At 55.3% G+C, this 23,119-nt stretch overlaps 1 protein-coding gene across 1 annotated transcript in view; it reads right to left on the bottom strand.

Moving 5' to 3' along the window:
• COL27A1 (collagen type XXVII alpha 1 chain) overlaps positions 1 to 23,119 on the bottom strand; it is a 154,515-nt gene that overhangs the window by 33,445 nt on the left and 97,951 nt on the right. The window contains exons 28-39 of the mRNA XM_055427661.2: positions 20,145 to 20,198; positions 14,380 to 14,433; positions 13,813 to 13,857; positions 13,685 to 13,729; positions 13,346 to 13,399; positions 12,179 to 12,232; positions 11,241 to 11,294; positions 9,788 to 9,841; positions 7,855 to 7,908; positions 3,762 to 3,869; positions 1,279 to 1,332; positions 1,059 to 1,166 (exon numbers count right to left, since the gene is read on the bottom strand). Coding sequence (XP_055283636.2) covers positions 1,059 to 1,166; positions 1,279 to 1,332; positions 3,762 to 3,869; positions 7,855 to 7,908; positions 9,788 to 9,841; positions 11,241 to 11,294; positions 12,179 to 12,232; positions 13,346 to 13,399; positions 13,685 to 13,729; positions 13,813 to 13,857; positions 14,380 to 14,433; positions 20,145 to 20,198 — 738 coding nt within the window. The remainder of the gene's footprint in view (positions 1 to 1,058; positions 1,167 to 1,278; positions 1,333 to 3,761; positions 3,870 to 7,854; positions 7,909 to 9,787; positions 9,842 to 11,240; positions 11,295 to 12,178; positions 12,233 to 13,345; positions 13,400 to 13,684; positions 13,730 to 13,812; positions 13,858 to 14,379; positions 14,434 to 20,144; positions 20,199 to 23,119) is intronic.

Genomic DNA, 23,119 nt, shown 5'->3' with positions numbered 1-23,119 from the left:
CCGCTCTGCTCAGAACCCGGTCCGGAGACCGAGTGGAAAGCAAGTGGTTCTCTGGAGCACTCCTCCTCCCCTAGCCCTTCCCTCTTCCAGCTCCAGTGGTTTAGAGAGCCAGCTGCTAAATTTTCCCCAATTTTGTGAGCCAATTATTAAACAAAACCATGATGAAAAGTTAAATCATATGAACTTACAGATAAATCAATTATATTAAAAACACAGATGATAAATATCCCAAATTCATCCCTTCCTAATTATTTTACTACATTTTGTTTTTATCTATGCTCATGAGGATATTTCTGTTGATTGAATCTGTGTGGCAGAAACACTGTTATCCCTGGGTAGCCAGTATCTGCAGGGGAACCGTTCCAGGACCCCCCATGGGTGTGAAACCCCGGGGATACAGACAGACCCTACCAGCTAATGGGGCTTTCTCAGACATCCCCTCCGAGTCTGCACTCAGTGACATCACGCTGGTAGCTGGGAATCGGCTACCGTGGGAGCATTTATACCACGGAATCTTGCAAATGCCACGAACCAGCACAGCTGTTTATTGGTGCACATCGGCAGCTCAGAGACGCCGCACCAGCCTTGTCTGCCCCTTCCCTCGCTTCCTCTTGGGGTTTTCCTCCTGCTGCGGTGATCAAACCCTTAAGGGGCCCTTCCTTCAGGGCAGGCCAGCGATGCGCTAGACCACCCTCAGGGTCACCCAGGGGTCTGGAGTAGCTTCATCCTGCCCCCCATGAATCTATTTCCAATGGGAAAAGTCCTTATCCAATAAAAATACCCCCAAGGGTCTGGTCCCTTCCCTACACTCTGACAGCAGGACTAGATAACAGGGGTTATAAAGGGCTTCAGAAGATCCACAGACCCCCTTCAAATGGCAAGAAATTCTGTGCTGCATGTACTTTACAGGGGAGGGGTGAGAGCTTCTGTAGGTCCCCAAAGGGATATACGATTCCAAAGATGTGTCTGGGAGGGCAGACACAAAGTGAGGCCGGCAATGCTTTCCTCTCTGCCCTCGGCTCCATGACCCTCACCCCAGCCACCCAGAGAGTTCTCACCGTTGGTCCCAGGCTGCCCCGGGACCCTTTAGGGCCTGGGGTGCCAGGGGGTCCGGGGTCTCCAGGGACGCCCATCTCACCCAGCTGTCCTTGGTAGCCCTTGGCACCCTGCAGTGGAGGAGAGACAGGGTGTCACCAGGTGTCCGCAGAGCGGAGGGGAGGGCGGGAGCTAGGGGGCAGGGACATGGCCGATTCAGGTGTGGGGAGGAGGGGTCCCTACCTTGGCTCCCGTCCGGCCCTTCTCGCCTTGCTTCCCTGGTTTTCCTTCAGGACCCTGAAAGGAAAAGAGGGGAAGAGAGAAAAAGATGAGCAATGAGAGGAAACTGAGGCAGATCCACAGATCTGCAGAGCACCAGCTCTCGAGGCAGACCGCCTGGGTTCAGACTGGTATTCTGCACTCAATGCCCGTGTGACCATGAGCGTCAGCACACTTCCTGCGATCTACATCTTTGCCAAGTGGGGGCAGTGGCGGTACTGGCCTCACAGAGCTGACAGCCCTGGGTTTGACAATCTCAAGGTCTTTTGCTCCTCCAGTAATTAAATACAGCATGGTCTCAGTCATGGGCCAGGTACTGCATCTGAACTCTATCATGTTTTGTGTGATTCTGGCCACAGGGCTGGGAGGAAGGGATTGTTTATCCCATGTTAGAGCTAAAGAAACAGTCTCGGGGAGACGGAGACCCTGCGGACACAGATCACCCAGCTAGGTAGAATGAAATGTGGATTCTTACTTTCTGGGACACCCCTTTTCCTAAGCGGGTCCTGTCTGGGCAATTGTGAGTCATGATTATAGGAGCTGGTGGCATTCGCCAGTGGGCTGAAGTGACTGGAATGGCTGATTCCTCATCAGCAGGAGGAGTGAGTCAGGGACAAAGAATGCAGTCCAGGGCCAGGGAGACGGGAATCTCCCCCAGGACAGGGCAGCCTGCTGGCCACTTGTTCTGACAGGCCCGTCTCCAGCTGGGAGCATCCCCAATGGTGTGGGAAACCCTGAGTAAGGGTGAGAGCATACAGTGGGGTGAGCCTGTGGGGCCAGAATGAAGACATCTGCTGGGCCCCCACCCATACAGGTGTATTTCTGGAAAGGCCCTGATGGCTCATACAATTCTATTTTTTAAATCCTCCACTGTTTCCAGACCACAGAGTGGGAGACTCCTGTTCTGCAGCCTCAATCCAAAGACACTCAAATACAGGCCTCTCATCACCTCTGCCACCCAACACACACACAGTCTGGCCCCAACGGACCTCTTTCCAGCCCCAGCGTATGAGAATTGGCAGTGACAGCAAAATATGGACAGAAACACTGCAATAACACCACAAACACCATCCCCAGAGCCACCGTCACCATCCCCAGAGCCCCCGACACCATCCCCAGAGCCACCGTCACCATCCCCAGAGCCACCGCCAAACCCCTGCCTCGGCCACCACCATCACCAACGCATCAGTCCCACCAACATCATCATCATCACGACCACAACTGCCATTATCAACCCCACCGTCACCATCACCAGAGCCACCATCCTCTCCACGATCAATACCACCCGCTCCAGCATCACACGCTAACACTGTCATCACCATCATTCCCATCACCACGGCCACTGTCACACCAGCATCAGTACCACCACCATTAGCAGCTCATCATCACTACCATCGCCGTCACCACCACCACCATTCCCACCACCACCACACTCACACCAGCGTCACCATATCATCACCATCACCACCATTCTCATAACCACCACCACACTCACAGCAGCGTCATCACTGCATCACCACCATCCCCATCACCATAATTCCCACCACCACACTCACAGCAGCGTCATCGTTGCATTCCCATCACCACCATTCCCACCACCAGACTCACAGCAGCGTCACCGCTGCATCACCCCCATCCCCGCCGTCACCGCCACGACCACCATCATCCTCACTATGGCCATCATCACTATCTTCATCACTGTCATCACCACCCCCACCATCATGACTACATCATCACCACCACCAGCTTCAGTCACGTCCTCCTCCAAACTCATAAAGATAATTTGCTATATTTCTAGTTCATTTTATAAAGTGCTTTCCAATCCAAAGTTTCATCAGTTCTTTAGATGAAAAATCCAAGGCTCAGAGACAGGCAGTTTGATGTGCGTAAAGTCACAGTGACAGTGGGTGCTCGAGCCAGAGCTCAGCCTTTGGGCTCCGGGTCAGGGCTATTTCTGCCACGTGTTTCTGCCCTTTCCACACTCATGATGCTCAAAAGTTCACTAAGAAAGAGCTCCTGCAACACTGGGACTCAAAAACGATCTCAGCACACATTCTTCCAAAGCCTTCATCCTACCAAAGGGGTGACCCAGGGAGGGCAAGAACAAGTGAAAGGTCACGCGGCAAGTTGCTGATGGAGTACTGGACCAATGCCTCTCCTGCTAATTTCAGTGTGGCTGAAAGTGGGCGTTGAGCAGGATGAGGTCAGCAGGGTCCAGGTTTGTGTAGGGCACAGCAGACAAACCAAGGAGAGTGACCTCATTCCCATGGGCACTAGGGAGGTACGGGAGGGACACAGTCAGGTTTATGCTCTGCAAACTGCTCCAGTGAAGGAAGGAGAGAAACACAAGACCCTTTGGTGGCTGCTGTCCAACGACCTCCTGCCCAACTGCCGGAAGGCACGAGTGTTTATTCTGACCCAGGAGCCACAAATGCTGGCACACTCACCCGGACGCCAGTGATGCCAGGGGGGCCGGGCGGCCCGTCCTCGCCCTTCAGTCCCTCTTGGCCCTTCTCGCCACGTTCGCCGTCAGGCCCGGGGTCACCCCTGTCCCCCTGGGGTGGAAAGACACGAGGAAGGAGGTCAGAGAGAATAAATTAGTCACCAAGTCCACCAGAGGCGCCGAACCTCAGGGCTCCATTGGGGTGTCCAGTGCCGACCAGATCCTGGATTCCCCTGATGGCTCAGCCAAAAGGGTCAGCCCGGCACAGACAGCACACAGTACGTGACATCGTCCAGTGGCCCTGCCTAGGCCAAGGAGCGGACCAATCAGACGGAAGAGAGGGCCTCGACCACGCCCACCCCGTGGAGTTTACAGGAGAGGGACAGGCTGGAAGGCTGAGATGCTTTCTCTCCAGCCCTGTAGACACAGTGGGAGAACAAGAGCCTTAAAAAGCGTAAGGAAATTTTTATAAAGGAAAGAATTCAGCCGATTCAGCCTCTCGGAACAAACTCTTTCCATGTCTCCGAGTTGCGCTTTCAACCCTTGTTTACACAAAACCATTTACAATAAGTAAAAAGGAATAGTTTCAATGGCTACATACCAGGTTCAGAGCGCTGAAACAACTGTTCCAAAGCAATGAAGTTAGTTAGTAAATTTAGCTTTAAAGGCTTAATCCAGTTGGACTGCATGTCTCCGCCTACTGCTTTTTTAAAATGTCTCACTCCATTTACTGAGAGGAAGCGCTCCCTTTGCTGCCTGCTCTAAACAGCCCTCGTTCTCACTGGCTGCAGTACATCTCCCCTGTCGGGTGGGTGGCAGCGAATGCTCACACAGCACCCGCCATTTCAGGCCGTGTTCCAACAGGCCGGGCTGTGCCGGGACGGGGTTCTTGCCCTCGGCCCCCCTGAGCAGAGCAGGTGCAAGGGCTTCAGTCAGGCAATGGGTGCGGGGAGGAGCAGGGCAGCAGGGGCCTGTGGCTGGTCTGCAGGTGGCTGAGCTGCGATTGGAGAGAGAAGCCCCCGGGGAGAGGGGGTGAAGCCGTGGTGGGGGGAAGGGGTGGCAGAGGAGCAGGACTGGAGAGGCGGAGAGCATCTTTGGCAGTTTTGTTTTCTGGCGCCACACTTTACGAGGGACACTGACAGACTGGTGTGGGTCCAGCAGAAAGAGCAGGGTGTGCAGGGCAAGCAGCCGGAGCCTGGGAACCAGGACGCTGAGGGCGGTCTGCAGGCTGGTTGCGCCAGGGCCCCGGGCTTTGGGCGTAGGCAGCTGGGGCCCAGGATGGCTGGGGCAGTTTCTAGCTCTGGTCTGAGAGAATGCCCCAGTGAGTGGGGGTAGGGGGTGATCTAGAGATGACACAGCTGAGGGAGGCAAGAGCCAAGCTGGGGTGTGGGCCAGTGCAGAACAGATCTGGGCACCAGGAGAGGGTCGAGCAGGTGGGTCTCTGAGGTCCCTTCCCACTGAGATGCTCAGATTCCAAGCCCAGCCTGGCATAGAGACAAGGCTGGCCCTGACGAGCCTCCTGTGGATGCTCTTGGCTCCAGGATTCCCCTTCTGGCCTGTTATCCTGGCCACCTGCTCTCCTCACCCTCAGAGGTGGGCACCCTGTTCCAGGTGGCTGGGCTGGCTTTCTGCGAGGGGCCCTAGCCTGGGCTCTGGAAGGGCACTGGCTCCAAGACCAACCCAGACCCCCAGAGCCTCCACACACCCAGTGGTGGATCTCATGCAGAAAGGGCTCTGGGGGTAAAGGACTAGGGTCCCAGAATCCAGGACATATGTCAGTGCTGAGAAGAGCCTTTACAAGTTGCCCAGCTCAGCCCTCGCTATTTACGGATGGGGAAACTGAGGCCTAGAGAGCGGTAGAGACTTCCTAACGCCACATGTGAGTTCACGGCAGAGCACAGGTAAGACCCTGGGTTCTGGTTCTTCTCACTCCAAGGTTCTCTGCTCAGGGGGCAATACCTCCTCCCCCACTATCGGATTCAGCTCTCAACAGCTGTTGGCTCGGGCAAGTTTCCTCATTCGCAAAATAAGCACCAAAGGGTTACTGTGGAGAGTGAAGGAGATAATCCATGTAAATAGCTTAGCATAGCATCTAGTGCCCAAGCACTGGATAAACGTGAGCTATTAGCAGGAATCCCCGTCATGGTTGCCACCATCAGCTGGTCGTCAGCAAACTCAAAAGAGATAATCAGCATAAACGGTAAAGTGCTGAGCATGTCTGAGAGGCTGTTCTCACCATGAAGGTGATGCTTGGACAAACGCCGTGAAGGAAACAGATTCTCTCCTGGACTCATGCAAGGCCCAGGAAGACACTGTGCGAGTGTGCTAAGTTGCTTCAGTCGTGTCCGACTCTTTGTGACCCCATGGACTGTAGCCCATCAGGCTCCTCTGTCCATGGGATTCTCCAGGCAAGAATACTGGAGTGTGTAGGCATTCCCTTCTCCAGGGGATCTTCCCGAACCAGAGACTGAACAAGGGTCTCCTGCATTGCAGGCAGATTCTTTCCCATCTGAGCCACCAAGGAAGCCCAGACACCACACATCTGCACAACTACTCCAGCCCTAGGTAGAATTGGCTTTGGAGGGAGTGGAAGAGGAAGCAGTAGGGCCCAGGAGCCATCACAAGTGAGCAGGAATGACTGCGTGAGGCGCCCAAGCCTGGAAGATCTCCTCCCAGCCCACCTCAGCAGAGATTCCAAGGAGACATAAGGTGGCTGCCCAAAAGTGAAGGACCCCCACACACCATGCCTTGGTTTCCTCATCTGTTAAATGGAGGCGGTAATGAATCCAGCTCAGAGGATTGCTGGGAGAATTAAATGGGTTAATTCATCCAAAGCTCTGAAGGCAGGTGACGCAAGCGCACTGAGTGTACAAAGCACTTTAGCCAGAATGTTCATCAGCATCATCACAATTCATGCAGGCACTTGTCAAAGAGTGTGGAGAGGCCATCAGGGGCTCTGGGTCTCTGGAGCCAGACCCTAGGATGCAGCAGGGCTGGAGGTGAGAGAAGGCAGATGGATGGCAGACAGGGGGCGCTCTCAACCTTGCGAGCAAAAGGCAGGCAGATGGGGGAGCCAGCCAGGGGCCTGTCACCTAGGCATCCTGGGGACAGGGCAACGCAGGCCCAGAGAAGGGGGTGCTTATCTGAGGTCATAGGAGAATCAGTGGTGACCAAGGGAAGCCTGGGCTGGGACACTTGGGTCAGCCCTGGGAAAACCCACCTAACAATAGTTCAGGGCTAGGTCGGGGTGGGGGCCAGGGACAAGCCAGGGCTGGAGGTGAGGGCTGGAAAGTCAGAGAGTGATGACCACCTGCCCTGGAGTCTGGGGGAGCCCTAGCACCTCCTTAAGATCCCAGCATCTGTGGCCGACAGATGAATCTCAGCAGCAGGGCTGAGATGGGCCCACATGCTTTGGTGCCAACGAGCCCTGGGTTTGAATTTTGGATTTTCACCCACAGCCATAGACTCTGGATGAATACACCTCAGCCTGAGCCTCAGTCTCTTCACATTTAGAATGGGCGCATGGTGCAGAGAGGTCGCTGAGCCTTAGGTCTTGCCTGTGCCAGTTACTAGCATGTGTTCTTGGACAAGTTGCTTAACCTGAGTCTCAGTTTCCTCATCCAAAGACACGACTTACCCCATAGCACTGATCTAAGCGATACATACAAAGCGCTTAGTGTAGTCCCTGATAGTCTGTGACTAGTCCTCCAGAAATAGTGGCTATGAGTCATGGGTGGTGATTACTCTTCTGATCTTTTAAGATGTCTGGAAGATAATAGATAACAAAGCTGCTGACCTGGTGCCACCTTGAGCCAAGAGAAGCTGCAGTTTTGAGGAGAAAGGTGGCAGTGAGGAGTAGAAGGAGGGGTTAGTCCCCAGTCCCACCTGAGCAGGGTAGGGAGCGGGCACTGGGCAGGGCTCACCCCTACACAGCCTGCACGCCCTAGAAGCTGGAGGACTGATCTCAGACTTTATGAGAACACAGTGCTTCTGGGGGGAATAGCTGGGTATTGGATGGGAGGGCAGTGGGGCCAGAGGCAGAAGGCAGTTCCAGAATATTCTCTCTCCCCCAGACTCTGCACCAGAAGGACACTTACCTTCAGCCCGTCAGGCCCTGCAGGGCCACTGTCACCCTCGAGGCCTGGCTCTCCCTGGAAAGGGTAGTGGGACAGATAAGGAGACATTATTGGGGAGGGGGTTTCAGTGTGATTTTATTTCCTCCCCTGCACTAGGGCAAAACCCCAACCCCTGATCTCGTCTAGTAGTGCCCTAGAGTGCCTGGCACAACAGTAAGCAGTGGAGCAGACCCCCTAGCCACAACCTGTTCTGTGTGCAGGGTGGGGTGGGGTAGGGGCTACCCAAGATAGAAAGTACTGGTCCTGTGTCCAGGCGGGTTGGTTGGACTGGGGAGGTAGTGAAGCCTACTGGTTGAACAGGCTTTGATGTCAGACCTCGATGTCCCCACTGGGCTTCTCGTTCATGGTGGTCTGGCCACAAGCAACCTCCTTAGCTCCCATGGGTGTCTGTTTCATCATCTGAAAATGGGCTGATACACTTCCTTTAAGGGTTCCTATGAGAGCCAGTATAAGCATCCCACAGATGATAGCTGTTAGATATATTCTGGGAATTTGGAGTGAGCCCTCATAAAACACCTTGGTGGAATCCCAATTTCTCAGATGAGGAAAGTGAGGCCATTTCGCAGACTTTCTTGCCAGCAAGTTTGGGAATGATACCAAGCCCCTGAATCCCCATCTGACCTTCAACCAGGTTCCCTGCTTGCCTTTCTAGCTCCAGAGATGCCTCTGGATGCCTCAGGTCTCTAAGGGGCTGTCAAACTAAGTTTGTGTCTCCCTCTGCTTATTCATAGCTGTTCAGCATCTGAGCTGAAAGGGGCCTCGGAAGTCATCAAACGCAGGGATTACACAGATGGGACAGGTGTGTGGATTCCATCCTTGTGTCCATGGCAGGCATCACTAGTCAACCTACGAGCCATTCCTCTTATGTCCATGGCAGACATCACTAATCGATCTACTAGAATGAGGCTCCATGAGGATGGAGCCTCCTGTTGCTCACTGCTGTGAAGTGCCTGACACAGTGGGCATCAAGCAAGTGCACGCCATGCTCTTTCCTAGTGAACCCAGAAGGAGCCTCAGGATCCTGCTTAACACGGCACTCCAAGAAACTCTACTGCTCAATTTTCGTTGACAGACAAGACTGCCATCTGAAGACTTCAAGCTCCACACTCATCCTCTAGTGCCCTGAGGCCCTCTCCCCTCATTTTACATCTTAGCTCAGTTTGTGGAGCCTCTTAACGTTAGGCAGGAGTAACAGGAGGCATTGGGAAAAGGGACAAATGAGAAACTGGACTGGGTGCTTGGTGCCTGCATTAACCAAGCCCTCCACACTAACTCTCCCTCACTCCTGGGCCCCACCTTCCCCATCCGTAAGGCGCTAGAGGATGCTTGCTCTGTATCCCTCACAGCACCCCAGAGTCCACATTTAGGCAGGGACCTTATAATTCAAGCACAGGACATAGATAGGTGCAGAGATGTCCCAAAGCTTCTCAAAGGAAGCCAAGCTCTGTGGGTTTCTTTTGGTAAAACGAAAGATGACCTTCCACATAACTTTCCATGGAACAGGGTGATAACAGGTGTTTGTCAACAAAAACACTTGGAGGTCAAATAAGTTTGGAGATTCTGGATCCCCCCCGAAAAGAACCCCCAATTTCTTGGTTGCAGGCTATCTCAGAGCCTTGAAAATGCTTCCACTAACCTGTAAGAGGGAACACCGAGCATGCAGAGTCTCAAACATTTTGACCACAGAATGTTTTTCTCTGCAGAACACCTCTGCATTGCAGAAATGCTGGCCTGCCAAAAGGCAGGCTGGATGAGGCTGCAGAAATTCGTGGTCTGTTTGTATAGTTGAGGAAACTGAGGCTCAGGGAAGCTGAGTAAAGGCCCTCTCTCCACCAAATACCAGGGGGGAAGGGGAGGGGGACTTTCCAGGGAAAATCAGGTTGCTTTGACTTACCCGCTGCCCAATGAGGCCCTGCTCCCCAGGGATGCCCAGAGGCCCAAGGTCACCCTAGGAGAAGCCAAACACAAGTCCATGGGCGGGAGGACAGGGCCAGCCCCGCTCTCAGCCCTCCTGTTCTCATCAGTTATGAGGTGGGGGAGGCAGGGGTGGGGCCAAGGGAGTTCTTTCTCCTCCAGGACCAGAGAGAAATTGTGAAACGCCAACCAGAGCCCCTGCTCCCAGTACGCCCTGGGCATGTTCGGGACCACCACTACCACACCACCATCACGGCTTAGCTCTCACGTACACAGCCCTGCTTCAGTGCGTTTCTATTTCACACAGCTAATTGTCAGAACAGCCCTGCCAGGGAAGGGGTCTGCTTTTACAAATGAGGAGACTGAGGGACTGCTGGTTAAGTAACCAGCCCGAGCTTATGAAGCTACTAGGTGACAGTTTTAGGATCCAAACCCAAGCAGTTAGTTTGGCTCCAGGGAGTATCAGATGCAAAGATGGCAACTCTGAGGCTGATCACCTTCTTCACCCTCCCCCTGCGAGCCCTGGAGAGAAACCCAAATGAGGAAGAGGCCCTAATGAGCCAGAGTCAATGTCCCTGTGCATGCATGTGCGCTGAGTCACTCAGTCCTATCTGCCTCTTTACAATCCCATGGACTACAGCCCGCCAGGCTCCTCTGTCCATGGGATTCTCCAGGCAGGAATACTGGAGTGGGTTGCCATTTCCTCCTCCAGGGGATCTTCCCGACCCAGGGATCAACCCCGGCTCTCCTGTGTCTACTGGCAGACGGATTCTTCCCCAGTGAGTCACCTGGGAAGCCCTAAACGTCCCCCACCTCCTCCAGAAGACCCCAGAAGGGTCTCTCTCATCTGGAGGTTTCCAAGCTACACTCCCTCTCTGCTGGTGTCTGAGGGCACAAGGAGGAGGCGGAGCTCTGAGTCCCCAGACCGGCCCCAACCAGAACCGTCCCATTTCTATCTGTTTTATACATGGGGTAGTTTCTTGCATTATTCAAGCAAAAGATTCTGAAACTAAGTCAAGGTTCCAGGCCTCCAAGTTCTGCACAGGGAGCAGGTCCTCTTCCAACAGGAGAGCGGGGACGGGGTCTCCCTAGAGCCCAGGGATCAATGGGCTCCTGTTTCCCCGCAGGTAATGAGGGGCACTGGTGTTGAAATGCAGATGCTATCGCGGGAGGCCAGGAGGTCCGGTCGCCCCAGCATGGGGCAGGTGCCAGAGAAAACACTGCCAGACGGGGTGGGGGCAGCGACGGGGGCTCCAGGCCGGCTGGGCCATCTGCTGCAGCCATGGCCAGGCCCTACTCCCCAGCCAGGAGCACAGAGAACCCATTATCCTGGGCACAAGAAAGGCTCGTTTCTCTTCCACGGGGAGGACGTGGCCGCCAGCTGGGAGTTGGTTTCAACAAGTTATTTTTCTCTTCTTTCATCCCCCTCTTACCTTCATGCCAGCTTCCCCAGGAAGGCCCGGTTCTCCCACTGCACCTGGTGGTCCCTGCAAAAAAAAAATGCCATTGGTCCATCCTAGAGCAAGGGCTGGTCCCTGGTTTCCCCGGTGGCCAAGGGAGGAGATAACTGAGGCAGGCTCAGAGAGGGCAAGGGACATGCCCGAGGTAACACACCCTGAGAGACCCAGAGCTGGGAGCAGGCTGCAGCCTTTGGGAGCTTAGAACTGGGACTAGGCAAGAGGCGGGGTGGTTGGGCCCAGACTGCGGAGCCTTGGGGCTGCCCAGAGGCTGCCGGAGCCTTCACCCTCCCCACGAGTGTGGTTGACCACAGTAGGAGCCCTTGGCAAGCGTGGAGAGGAAAATTTCATGATTCACATAACAATAGGGGAGGGAGCCAACAGATGCTGCATTCAGGACTGAGGGATTCCAGCCCTTCCTTCTCTCTGCAGCCGGGCCAGGATGACAAGGGTGGGAGAGATCCCCGAGTTATCATCATTAGCATGGCCACAGCCCCTGCATAAACCCTAGGGCTCAGTTTTCTCCCCTGGAGAAGGCAGGGGTGCCTGAGACCCCTTTCAGGCTCCTTGCTGCAAGACCTTAGGAGGACTGGTTCAGTAGTCAAACCTCCGTGTCAGGGTGAAGTCCCAGCAGGGTCAGGATGGGGAGTATTGCTGCTCTCCAGGGACCCGAAAAAGAGGCCCTGCCAACCCCCCATGAGAGTCCTGGCGTGCCTGCATCCCACCCGCTGCCCCTGGGCTGGGGAGCCCAACCCCACCCCCTCTGGCGTCATGGTGGATCTGCCCTCTGTGCCAGGACATCTCCCCACCAGTGCCTGCAGGACACAGGACAGGGAGCCCTGAGGAGAAGGGCCGGGAAGGGCTGATTCCTCCCCAGCAAGACCACGAGACGAACAAAGCCCTTCGGCACTCACCTTGGGTCCCATCTCTCCAGGAGGGCCAATTGGCCCCTGGGGTCCCTGAGGGCCCTGGAAGATAGACAGACACACAGACAGTCGGAAGAAGCCAGCCTGGGCCCTCTTTGGGGTCCGAGGCTTGGTAGTACAGTCGGAGGGACAGGCGAGGGAGAGGACCATGGAACCCAGGACTCTCCGGGTCTCACCCCCACCCCCGCCTCACTGAGGACCCTGGTCCCGAGCTCCCTCCTCACCCGCATCCAGCATCACCCCCTGCCCGTCCACCAGCACCCTCTCCTAGGCATCTCCGAAGACTCAGCGTGGCCTCCCCTGCTCAGAAGCCTCCCGGCTGGCTCCTGAGCCTCACTCACTCTGTGCCCTTGGCCTGGAATGCCGTTTCGCCCACCCATTGTTCCAAAAGGCGTCTGCCCGAGCTTCTAGATGTGGGCTGCTCAATCTCCAGTCCTCCCCCTGTCCCCGGATCCCTCCTCCCAAGCCCCAAGACGGTGCTCTCTTCATCACCATCAGCACAGCCACAGCCTCTTCCTGGGGCTCCTCAACACAGGGTATACCTCCCCCCAAAACCCACCCTTCCAGGGAGATCTCCTAGAAGATCCCCTCTGTTTCCGTCCCCTCAACAGCTTCTTGTTGCCTCTGGGATGAGGAAATAACTCCATCCGTGGCTCTGGGTGACTGGCCCCTGTGACCTCATCCTGCCTTCCCCGAGGTCCAACTCTGACCGCACCAGCCGTGCTGGACTCTGCAGGGCCCCGACAGCATGTCAGTTTATCCGCAACCTGCCCTCTCCTTCGCACACCTGAAGGATGCTGTTCCCTCCACTCTGCACTGTGCTAAGCACTCTCTACATGCTTCCTTACTTCATCCTTGCCACAGGATGGCAAGAGAGGAACCATTATTCCCATCTTACTGGCAAGAAAACTGAGGCTGGAAGGCAAGGGAGGTAGACCCAGTCTAGAGGCCCGAACTTCCCCAGCCAGTGTTCTCTCTCTGACCCGAGGCCTATCCATGAGGGTGGTAGAGCCCCACACTGCCCCTCTCTAACCCCTCTCCTGGTCTCATCACAGGACAACACCCACCTCCCCACCACCACCCAGCAGGTGAGGACGCAGCTTAGACCAGCCTGCCAGGGGCAAAGATGCAAAGAGCGAGGGAATGGGCACTTACCGGTTCTCCTGGTAGGCCCTTGTCGCCTGGGGGACCGGAAGGACCCGGGAGACCCTGCAGGGACAAAGCAAGCTGACCTCAGTCCCTCCCTGGCCTTCTCTGCCCTGCCTGGCCCCTGGGTCTCAATCAAGCTGTCATATCGAATGAGGGTCCCGCCACGTGTCACATGGGAGCCTGAGTCCCAGAGGGGAACAGACATGCTGGAGGGTCTTCAGGGCGGGAGCGGGCAGCTAGAACCTTCGGGATTTCCACAGCAGGATGAGAAAGGTGGCTAACAGGGCTATCTCCCCCCCGCCAAGTCCCACAGAGAGACTTTCATGAACCGGCGGCGCTACTTACAGGAAAGCCTCGTGTGCCCAAGTGCCCTCGCTCGCCAGCCATGCCCTGGAAACACACGTGGGCTGTTAGAAGCATGCATCACAGAACAGGGAGCGGGGAGAGGGGCTGGCAGCTTTGGCCTCACATACCTGCTGCCCGGGCTGGCCCAGTCTGCCCTGTGGTCCTGGCGGGCCCTGCAGGAAGCCAAGCATGAAGCGGGGAGAGTGGGTGCTGGGGAGGACTCTTCCCTGAGAAGGGACTCTTGCTTCCACGAGAGACAGAAGGAGCCCCGGAGGTCACCGCATACACGCCCCTCCCCAGTGTGCAGGTGGGCAAACTCAGGGGAGTGGATGGCCAGTGGCCAGGAGCTCTGGGTCGAGAACAATGGACCCCTGCGTCCTGATGGGGATGGAAGCCGTCTCAGCAACCAGGGATCCTGGAAGGGCTTGGGGAGTCAGGGGCCAGGCCTGCCTCCGCCTCCCGCACTCTCACGTGCTCGCCCAGTCCGATGGCTCATTCTCCCTTCCCTGTCCCCACGCTGGGGGCATGCCAGCCCCAGGAAGGGCGGCCACATGACCTCTCAGGAGCATGCCCTGCAGCCTCTCAGGGACGCCCTGCTGTCCCCAAGGGGCCTGTTACAGAGGAGGCGGCAAGCCTGGATTCCTGACCCAGCACCCTGGGTCAGGAGACGAGAGGAAGGGGGTGGGGGTCAGTACCTTCAGGCCCTTGGACCCCTGCTCCCCAGCTGGTCCGTCCGGTCCTCGGGGTCCCTGGAATAGGAAAAAGGGACTAGCACAGTGGACAGCAGGGGTCTCCCTTGGGCTGGGAACCAGGAAGGCGGGGCTGCCCAGAGCCTTGAGTTTTCCCTGCACGAGCAGGGATTCCCTTTACCTCCCTGCCTCCCACACACTCCCCAACCTCAGGTGGGTCAGCCAGAGCAATGTGCCTGCTAACACGGCTCTGCGGAGGGCTTGGCGTAGGTGGATGCAGTCAGAGGCCCTACCAGTCTGGAGTGGGCCTGGTGGTATATTTAAACCCTGTTTAAAGAGACAGGATGGGGAGGACCCGGTTGCGGGGGTGGGCGGTGTTGTGTGTAATCAGCCAGCCAACCCATTTCACAGGTTCGGAAACTGAGGGCAGAGCCAAGAGACACGTGGCTACGTCCCGGCAGCCAGGTCTTCAGACTCCGTCACCTGCTCTTCCCAGAGCACATGTGGGATTGAAGCAGATTGTGGACCACAGTCCTTGGGGGAACCTGACAGAGGACACCCTGGGGAGGGTCTCCACATGGTCAGATGTGTGGACCTGCCCCTTCTCCAGCCAGATGAGCAGCTACTCTGGCCCAGCTCACATGAGGAGGAGCAGGCACAGGGCAGCTGTGGCCGGAGCCTTGGGCTCAAATCTGACCCTTGAGGCAGGAGGTCTGGTCTTTTGAGAACTGGGAGGCCCCTGGGGGCAGGCAGACTCTCTCCTTCCCCCTCACTGCACAGATGGGAACACTGAGGCCCTGCAAGGGAGGGAATTTGTTTACGGTCCCTTAGCATATAAGCACGGAGAAGGCAATGGCAAGCCACTCTAGTACTCTTGCCTAGAAAATCCCATGGATGGAGGAGCCTGGTAGGCTGTAGTCCGTGGGGTCGCTAAGGGTCAGACACGACTGAGCGACTTCACTTTCACACATTGGAGAAGGAAATGGCAACCCACTCCAATGTTATTGCCTGGAGAATCCCAGGGACGGGGGAGCCTGGTGGGCTTCCGTCTATGGGGTCACACAGAGTCGGACACGACTGAAGTGACTTAGCAGCAGTAGCAGTAGCAGCATATAAGCAGCTGGTATTCCCTGCAGGGTTCTATGGGCCTCCCATAGGAACACAGATGAGGGTGCCCTGGGGTCCCCCATGGAGAACAGTGTAGTGTTGGTTCTATAGGGGCCAGAAAGGCTGTGTTGGGTGTTGGGAAGACAAGGGGGAGGAGGCCGTGAAGGAGGCTGGCCCACCCTAGTCTGGGAGTGTGGAGACCAGCCACAAATGGGGCCAGGGAGGCATCTGAGGGGAGGGGATATGAGGGATGAGAAGACTGAGAAACAACTTAAATATTGGACAAGGATATTTTCAATTAATGATGGAATCAGAAAAAGTTATTCCTCTTATTGGCTACTTGGGACTCCCCAGGTTTCAACTCCACGTCGCAGCCTTAAATAGTGTTCACTAATGAAATCAACCTGGGCCAGGAGACCATGGGGCTGGGAGTCTTTGTTCCTGGTGTCTCAGGTCTTTGCCCAGAACTACCAGGGGTCCAGCACTAGGCACAGTGCTGCTTAGGGAATGCTGTGTCTAAGGAAAAGTGACAGCTCCTGACTGAGCCTCAGTTATACCATCTCTGAAATGGGAATAAGAAATCACTCCCTCAAGCCAGGACGTAATACACATGGGCAGCTCAGCACCTGGCATATAGTTAAGCTCTCAGAAGATCTGATTTTGCCAAAGGGGGCTGTAGGCTCCCCAGGGGCAGGGGCACAGAGCAATGGCTGGCCTGGGGAATCTGGATTCAGGTCCCTCCTTAGTAGAGGCAGCTTATATCAGGCTGAGAATGTTCATGGGCTCAAGATGAGGTTTGATTAGAGGGTGTGGGTGCAAGTCCTGGTGTTGCTGCTGGCTTGCTGTGTGACCCCAGGGAAGCCCCTTGCTTTCTCTGGGCCTCAGCCTCAGGTGGATATTGTCAGACCACCTGTTGGACTTAACACCCCTGATTCATAGACAGAACCTGGTAGAGATGGAGATAGATGGAGCTGCGGGGCATCCCAGGTCATGAGACTTGGGACAGAGGCTGAGCTGATGGCAGGCCTCTGGGTCCTCCAGAGATGGCTGTTGAGCCCTGAACTCCGTTTCTACCTGAGCATAAACCTTCTTGGGAAGGGACAGCTCTAGGAACAGAGCGGAGGCCCAGAGGTGTTGATGGCTTGGCCTGAATCACACAGCACCCTCTTTACTCTGGGAATCAAAGTCTCTCTGCAAGAAAAGTTATGAGATCTATAACAATAATAATAGCAGCAGCAGCAGCAGCAATCATAGTGAAAGCTATTTTCCTCATTTGACATATAAGGAAATAGCCTGTGGTGGCCCTGATAGTAGGTGGAGGAACCAGCATGTGACTCTAAGTCAGCTAGATGCCCATTTTTTTCCACCACTACCTGTCTCTATTTATCAGTGAGGCAGTGAGTTCCCCATCACAGGGGGGTATGCAAGTCAGGGACAAGGCACAGTGTCCCAGGAGACAATATCTAAAACCCCTCTTACCTGGGAGGCACTGTTATCCTCTGGGAGCACCTGGGGTTGGCTGGGGGAAATGGGACCAACCTTTCTCATCTGGGGAGAGGAGAAAGCAGAGGGGCCCCAGCCACCCCCCTCCCCAGTTCCCCTGTGCAGGGAGAGGCGAGCCTAACCCTGCTCTGGGCCTCTCTGCAGCCCATCCTATGTCCTGCAGGTGCCCCAAACCTGCCCCTTCCTTCCCCAGGGGAACAGTGAACACAGGAGGCAGGTCCGGGTTTCAGAGCCACAAATTGGTTCCCGTGTAGCCACTCCCCAGGAAGAGATTCGCAGTCACAGCTGGGGCTGCCTCCCAGCCAGGCTGGGCTTCTAGCTTGGTGGGTAGGAGCCCCAGGGGACAGAAAATCCAGCCAATCACAGTTCTTGTGAATAAGGATGAAAAGGGAGTGAACATGTGCCCAGCACTCGCTACGCACCGCTGCCCTTCCAGGTGCTTACCATGGGCGGTGTTGGCAGAGGAAGTGTATCCCCACGGCCATCCAAAGAGGTCGGTTCTGCTCCTGACCCCTTTTATAGAGGAAAAGCTGGGGCTTCAGGGAGGGTAAGTCAGTTGCCCAAGGTCAGAAGGGAGGAGGAGCTGGGATTTGAAGCCAGATCTGCTGAGCTCTCAGCCCCACTCACACGAGCAGAGCTCAGTGCAGACTCTTGAGTCACAGAATCCTCACGACTCTGTCAAAGTGGTTTTGGAGAGATAGCAGAGTCTCTCAAGTAAGAGGACTTTTAGACATTGTCTTCTTCAATATCCTGCCCCAGGCTCTCACCTGCAAACTCCCTGAGACAGGGAGTTCATTCCCACACTGATAAACAGTGACCAGTTAGTAGTGGAAAAAAATTGGGCATTTGGCTGACTTCGGTTCAAATTCTGGGTCCTTACAACTTCCACCTAATGTCAGCCAGTTAGCCTTACAGAGAAGTGGGTGTGAGGGACTTCCCTGGTGGTCCAGTGGCTAAGACCCCGAGGTCCCAATGCAGGGGGTCCAGGTTTGATCCCTGGTTGGGAAACTAGATCCTACATGCCACAGCTAAAGATAATGCATGCCTCAAAAAAAGATCTGCATTTGGCAAAGAATGCCACACTAAGACCGAGCCCAGCCAAATAAATGGGGGGCGGGGGGGGAGAAGCTGGTGTGAGGCGCCAGAGGTGGTCACTGGAAAGCCTGAGATTTGCCCCTATGTGACCCCAGAGCCCCCACTCTTTGTGGCCCATGGACCCAGACCCCGATCAGCAGCTCTACCAAGAGCTGAGGTTCTGAGGCCCCGTCCTGGCCCTGGACTTGACCTCTTCGTGCTCGTTCTTCCCCAGGCAGGGGGTTAGGGGAGTCAGGGGGCGTGGGAGACAGGGGGTGGGTAGCAGGGCTCATCCTGCACACGGGCAGAGAAATAGGCAGGGCCTTGCAGGCATCCAAGCTCATTTCCCAGAGCATATTTGGGGAAACTGGGGCCCAGAGGGCAGCAAGGGCTTGCCAGGGTCACAGGGCAAGCCAGGAGCTACACAGGGAGCTGGCCCAGATTTGAACTCTTTAACTGGCTCAGTGGGCACCTCTCCAGTCCCCTCCCGCCCTCGGGAACCACATTATCTATGAAGTGGCCAAACGTGGCCTGTCAGGCAGGGGGACACAGGGTCCCACAGGTTTTGCATTTTCACCAAACCCAGCTGGGGGAGGGGGATTGTGTTCCTTAAGTTCCCCTTCCAGCCCTGGAGATTCTGTGGTCGGGAACCTGGGTTTTCTCAAGGAGGAGATACCTTCTTCAAGCCACCACTGGGAAAGATGGTCAGACGACTGCAGGGAGCTCAGTGAACTGATGGGGCCTGAGCTTGTGCATCTGGCAGGTTGTGGGGGGCAGGGCAGCTCCCCCTCCTGCTAACCTGGCATCCTGGGGCAGGAGAGGATGTGCAGAGGGCCAAGGTGGAACTCGGCTGCCAACGGGCCTCAGCCACTGGCAGAGACCAGGGCATGGCACAGGGAGAGGCCCTGCCGGGTCCAAGGAATGCCTCTAAATCTCACCTCTCGCAGGCTGACTGCTCAGACCATCTGGTTCAGGGGAAATTGTTCAACTACTTGAAATTCAGCCAAGAAGAGAAGAACCGTCTCAGATCCCCTGAATAAGCCTGAATATAGGCCCGGGCTGCCTGCTCCACCCGTGCCATCCGGTTTCCTTTTCACAAAGCTGCTGTCCTGGCACCTGAACGTCCACTGGGGGCAGGAAACCATTCCATCAGCCCTCCCTGCCTCCAAAAGAGTCAGATTCCCTGGGTTCAAAACACAGTTCTGCCACTTTCTAGCTGTGCAACCTAAGGCAAGTGACTCAAAACTCTCTGAGCCTTACTTTCCTTTTCTGTACGATGAGAATTAAGAATAGCACCTATTCTTAATTATAGGGCAGTGTTGATGATTAACCGAGTCAAGGCACGTGACAGTGTTCAGCACACAGTATTAGTGATCACCTCTGGCTACCACGTTTAGGCCAGCCCTGTGTAAAACCTGTGGCTCCCCACTACCCTTGAAGCATTGCCCATAGGTCTAGCTGTGGTGTTTGAGGCCCACTTGGCTTGATACCTCCTAATTCTTGGTTTCATTCCTCTCCCTGGCTCCTCTATTGAATGGGGATTCCTAAACATGGAGTGCCAGCTCACCCTAGGGCTTCCTCTCTGTCTGGAACCTGGCATCCGTTCAAGCATCTGCCTCTGCTTGAAGTGTTCCCTGGTACCCTGGCCAGGTGAGATGCCTCCTCCAGGTTCCCAGGCTCCCATCCATGTGTTAACAACCCTGTACTGTCTGTTTGGCCTTGATGGAGCCACAAAGCCAAGCAGGGGTCCTGCAGGTGCTATTCTCATGATATCTACAGAACCTCTAACAATGGCTGGCCCCTAGGAGGTGCCTAGTTGCAGGCAAACGAATGCATGAATAAACACGTGAATAGACAAAGCATCGGTGCCACAGAGCCCCTCTGTGCCTACTGGATGGCAAGGCCTGGCACTCAGAAATGGGCTGCGAAAGATGAGTGGGGTTCCCACACTGAGCGTCACACCCAGCAGGAGCCCGGAACCCTGACTGGTGCTGTGAAAGTCATAGATCTCAGGTCTGGGGTCGGCTGGGGGGAAGGATCAGGAGGGGTCTCTCCAAGCAGGTGACCCCTACCAGCACCCCACTTACCCGGCGTCCCTTTGCTCCCCTCATGCCCGGTGGGCCTCGAGATCCTTGAGGACCCTGTGGGAGGAGAAAGAGTCTGGAAAAGCCCCCTTTTCGGAAGCAAGTACAACACCGAAGAATCTGCCTGCAATGCAGGAGACTTGGGTTCAATCCCTAGGTCAGGAAGATTCTCTTGGAGAAGGGAATGGCAACCCACTCTAGTATTCTTGCCTGGAAAATCCCATGGACAGAGGAGCCTGGCAGGCTACAGTCATGGCGTCACAAAGAGTCGGGCACGACTGAGTGACAAACACTGGGGGATATCATGGAAGGCCAGGCTTGCAACCTCAGACAGGCGCTGCTCCGGAGCGGCCCCTCCTGAGCTCAGCAATTCAGAAAGAAACACTAAGCACTTAGCCCAGTGGGAAGGAAGGTCTGTCGTGTCCACCGCCCCCACCTCCACCCCCAGAGAATCAGCCAAGGAGCTGCCACCTTGAGCAGGAGTCAGTGCCTGGGAATCCAATAGCCGGGAGAAGCCATCCTGGATGGATGAGCCACTTCCTTCTTTATCTCAAAATCAACAACCAGAAGCTAGGAAGACATTCCTGACCAAAGCCTCCTCCAACGCCCTCTTCACTCCCTCTCGCCATCAGTCAGAAGAATATGGGGGTCCCCGTCCTGTTTTCTACCCTGACCTTGAATACTACCTGAAACCATCCAGAAGGCTCTGAAGAGGGCAGAAAGAGCCAGAGGGCAAGGGGCACAAGGGGGCCCTGCAGTGAGGGAGGGTGGACGGGCAGCAGGCATGGGGCGGGAGGGGGAGGAGGGGAGGCTGAGCAGAGAAGAGCAGATAGGGAGGCATGAAGGAGGCAGCAGGGTCTGGCCCAGGGAGGAGGCCCGGGTTGTCTCGGCCTGATGAAGGGGTGACAAGAAGAGACAGGGGATTCCCAGCACCTGGCCCAGAGCAGGCCGATGACAAGGATTTCGGGAAGGACTGGAGAAGACAGGCTAGGAAGGGAGGGATGGAAGCTGAAGAGAGGAAGTAGGCTGCCTCACTGCCTGGTTCCTCCCCGCCCCCAGCCTCGCCTAGGTTCCAGGCCCAGCTACACATGTCAGGCTGTCAGGCTGCCTCTTCATCCCATGCAGGCCAAGGACCCCTCCAACAGCTGCAAGAGCCTCCCAGCTCAAGCAGCGATTCTCAGACTGGGCGTGCTCCCTTTCCAAGAAGAGGTGGCCTCATCCCCCACTCTGAATACCAGGGAGAGGCCCAGCTCAGTTTGGGGCCTCAGGAAAAACTCTTCTTTCTGCTCTCTCTTTTCCAGGCCTTGAGGGGTGCAGACCCTCCAACTGCTAAAGAGCCAAGGTGAGGGGCTGGATTCCAGCCTGACCCCTTGTCAGCCGAGCAAGCAGGGTGTGGACCCAGGCTTGGCCCCATAAAAAGAGAGACTGGACTTCTGGATGATGAAGAACATGAAGACAGGGTGAGAACCACAGATAATTTTATAGAAGGATCGCATGCAATTGCATCACTGGGAAATTTCAGGAGCCAAGTCTTAACTCAGAGGCAGTAGCGTGCTTAAAAGAGCAGACTGTTCCACCAGAGAACTAGGTTCAAATCCCAACTCTGCCACTTACTAATTTTGTGACCTTTTGCAAGTGGCTTACACCCTCTGGGCCTCAGTTTCATCATCTATAAAATGGGTATAAGAGAGTTTTTGCCTCCTATAGTTGCTAGGAAGATGAAATGACTTGGAGGTCCTCAGTAAAGGGGGAGGCAATGGCAAGCCACTCCAGTACTCTTGCCTAGAAAATCCCATGGATGGAGGAGCCTGGTAGGCTGCAGTCTGTGGGGTTGCTAAGGGTCGGACACGACTGAGCGACTTCACTTTCACTTTTCACTTTCACAATTTGGAGAAGGAAATGGCAACCCACTCCACATTCTTGCCTGGAGAATCCCAGGGACAGGGGAGCCTGGTGGGCTTCCGTCTATGGGGTCACACAGAGTCGGACACGACTGAAGTGACACAGCAGCAGCAGCAGTCAGCTCTTTCAAAGGGGAAGAGGTCAGAAACCGAGGGACCCAGGGCCTGACTGCTCCCCCTCCAAATAATGGAGACAGTAACCCCGGCTGACCTCAGTAGACTGTAGGAGAACATGGATGTTACAGAGATTGGAAAAGTGAAAAATGCCAATCAGATATGAACGGTATTATCAGAAATGTCAGTTTCATAGTAATAGTCTTACTAATAACAGTAGAAATTATCATATCTAACTATTGTTCCCATTCATTAAGTACTTGCTACATGCAGGTAGTTTGCTAAACATTATATCACGCATGGCATCATTTATGTCTCACAACAGTCTCATCATGAAGGTGGTATTATGCCGACTCACAGATGGGGAACCTCAGGCTCAGAGATGCTATAAATGTTGCCAACAATCACACAGCTAACAAAGAGGGAGCCAGGATTTGACTCAAAGTGTCTGATTCTAAAGCTTTCCAGACCTCCATGCTATTATGCTTCCCCAGGGGCACTAGGGGCAGCTGGCTATCCAAAGAGACCCAGGTGTCCAGCCCCACACTCTAACAGAGGAAGGTCAGTGGCAACCTTGGGATCTGAAGGCAGCAACTCACTGTCTGACCTCACTAAGTCAGAGCCAACCCATTGAAGAGATGGAAGCACTGAGGAAATGGGATGGGGAGGGGTCAGAGAGCCATGGAGGTGGGGAATGCGGAGGAGGCTTGCTGCCTCCTTCTATGTACTGGCCTGAAGGCCCTGCTGTTTTCTCATCTCCTCCTGGCCTTCCTTTTTGTCCCATCAATTCTTTTCAGACTTTCCTCCTCCCATTGGACAGATGGGCAGACTGAGGCTCAGGGAGATCCGGGCCCAGGGACACAACTGGGATTTGATGATAGAGCCCCAGCATCCTTGTTCTCTGACTTCAGCCCTGCCCTGAGCACCTCCCACATTCCCGAACTCCAAGCACACCTTCTCCAG

This window comes from Moschus berezovskii, chromosome 7 (genome assembly GCF_049115385.1).
Source record: "Moschus berezovskii isolate FMDL1 chromosome 7, NW_MosBer_1.0, whole genome shotgun sequence".
Classification (NCBI taxonomy): Eukaryota; Metazoa; Chordata; class Mammalia; order Artiodactyla; family Moschidae; genus Moschus; species Moschus berezovskii.
This window is presented reverse-complemented; position numbering and strand designations above follow the sequence as displayed.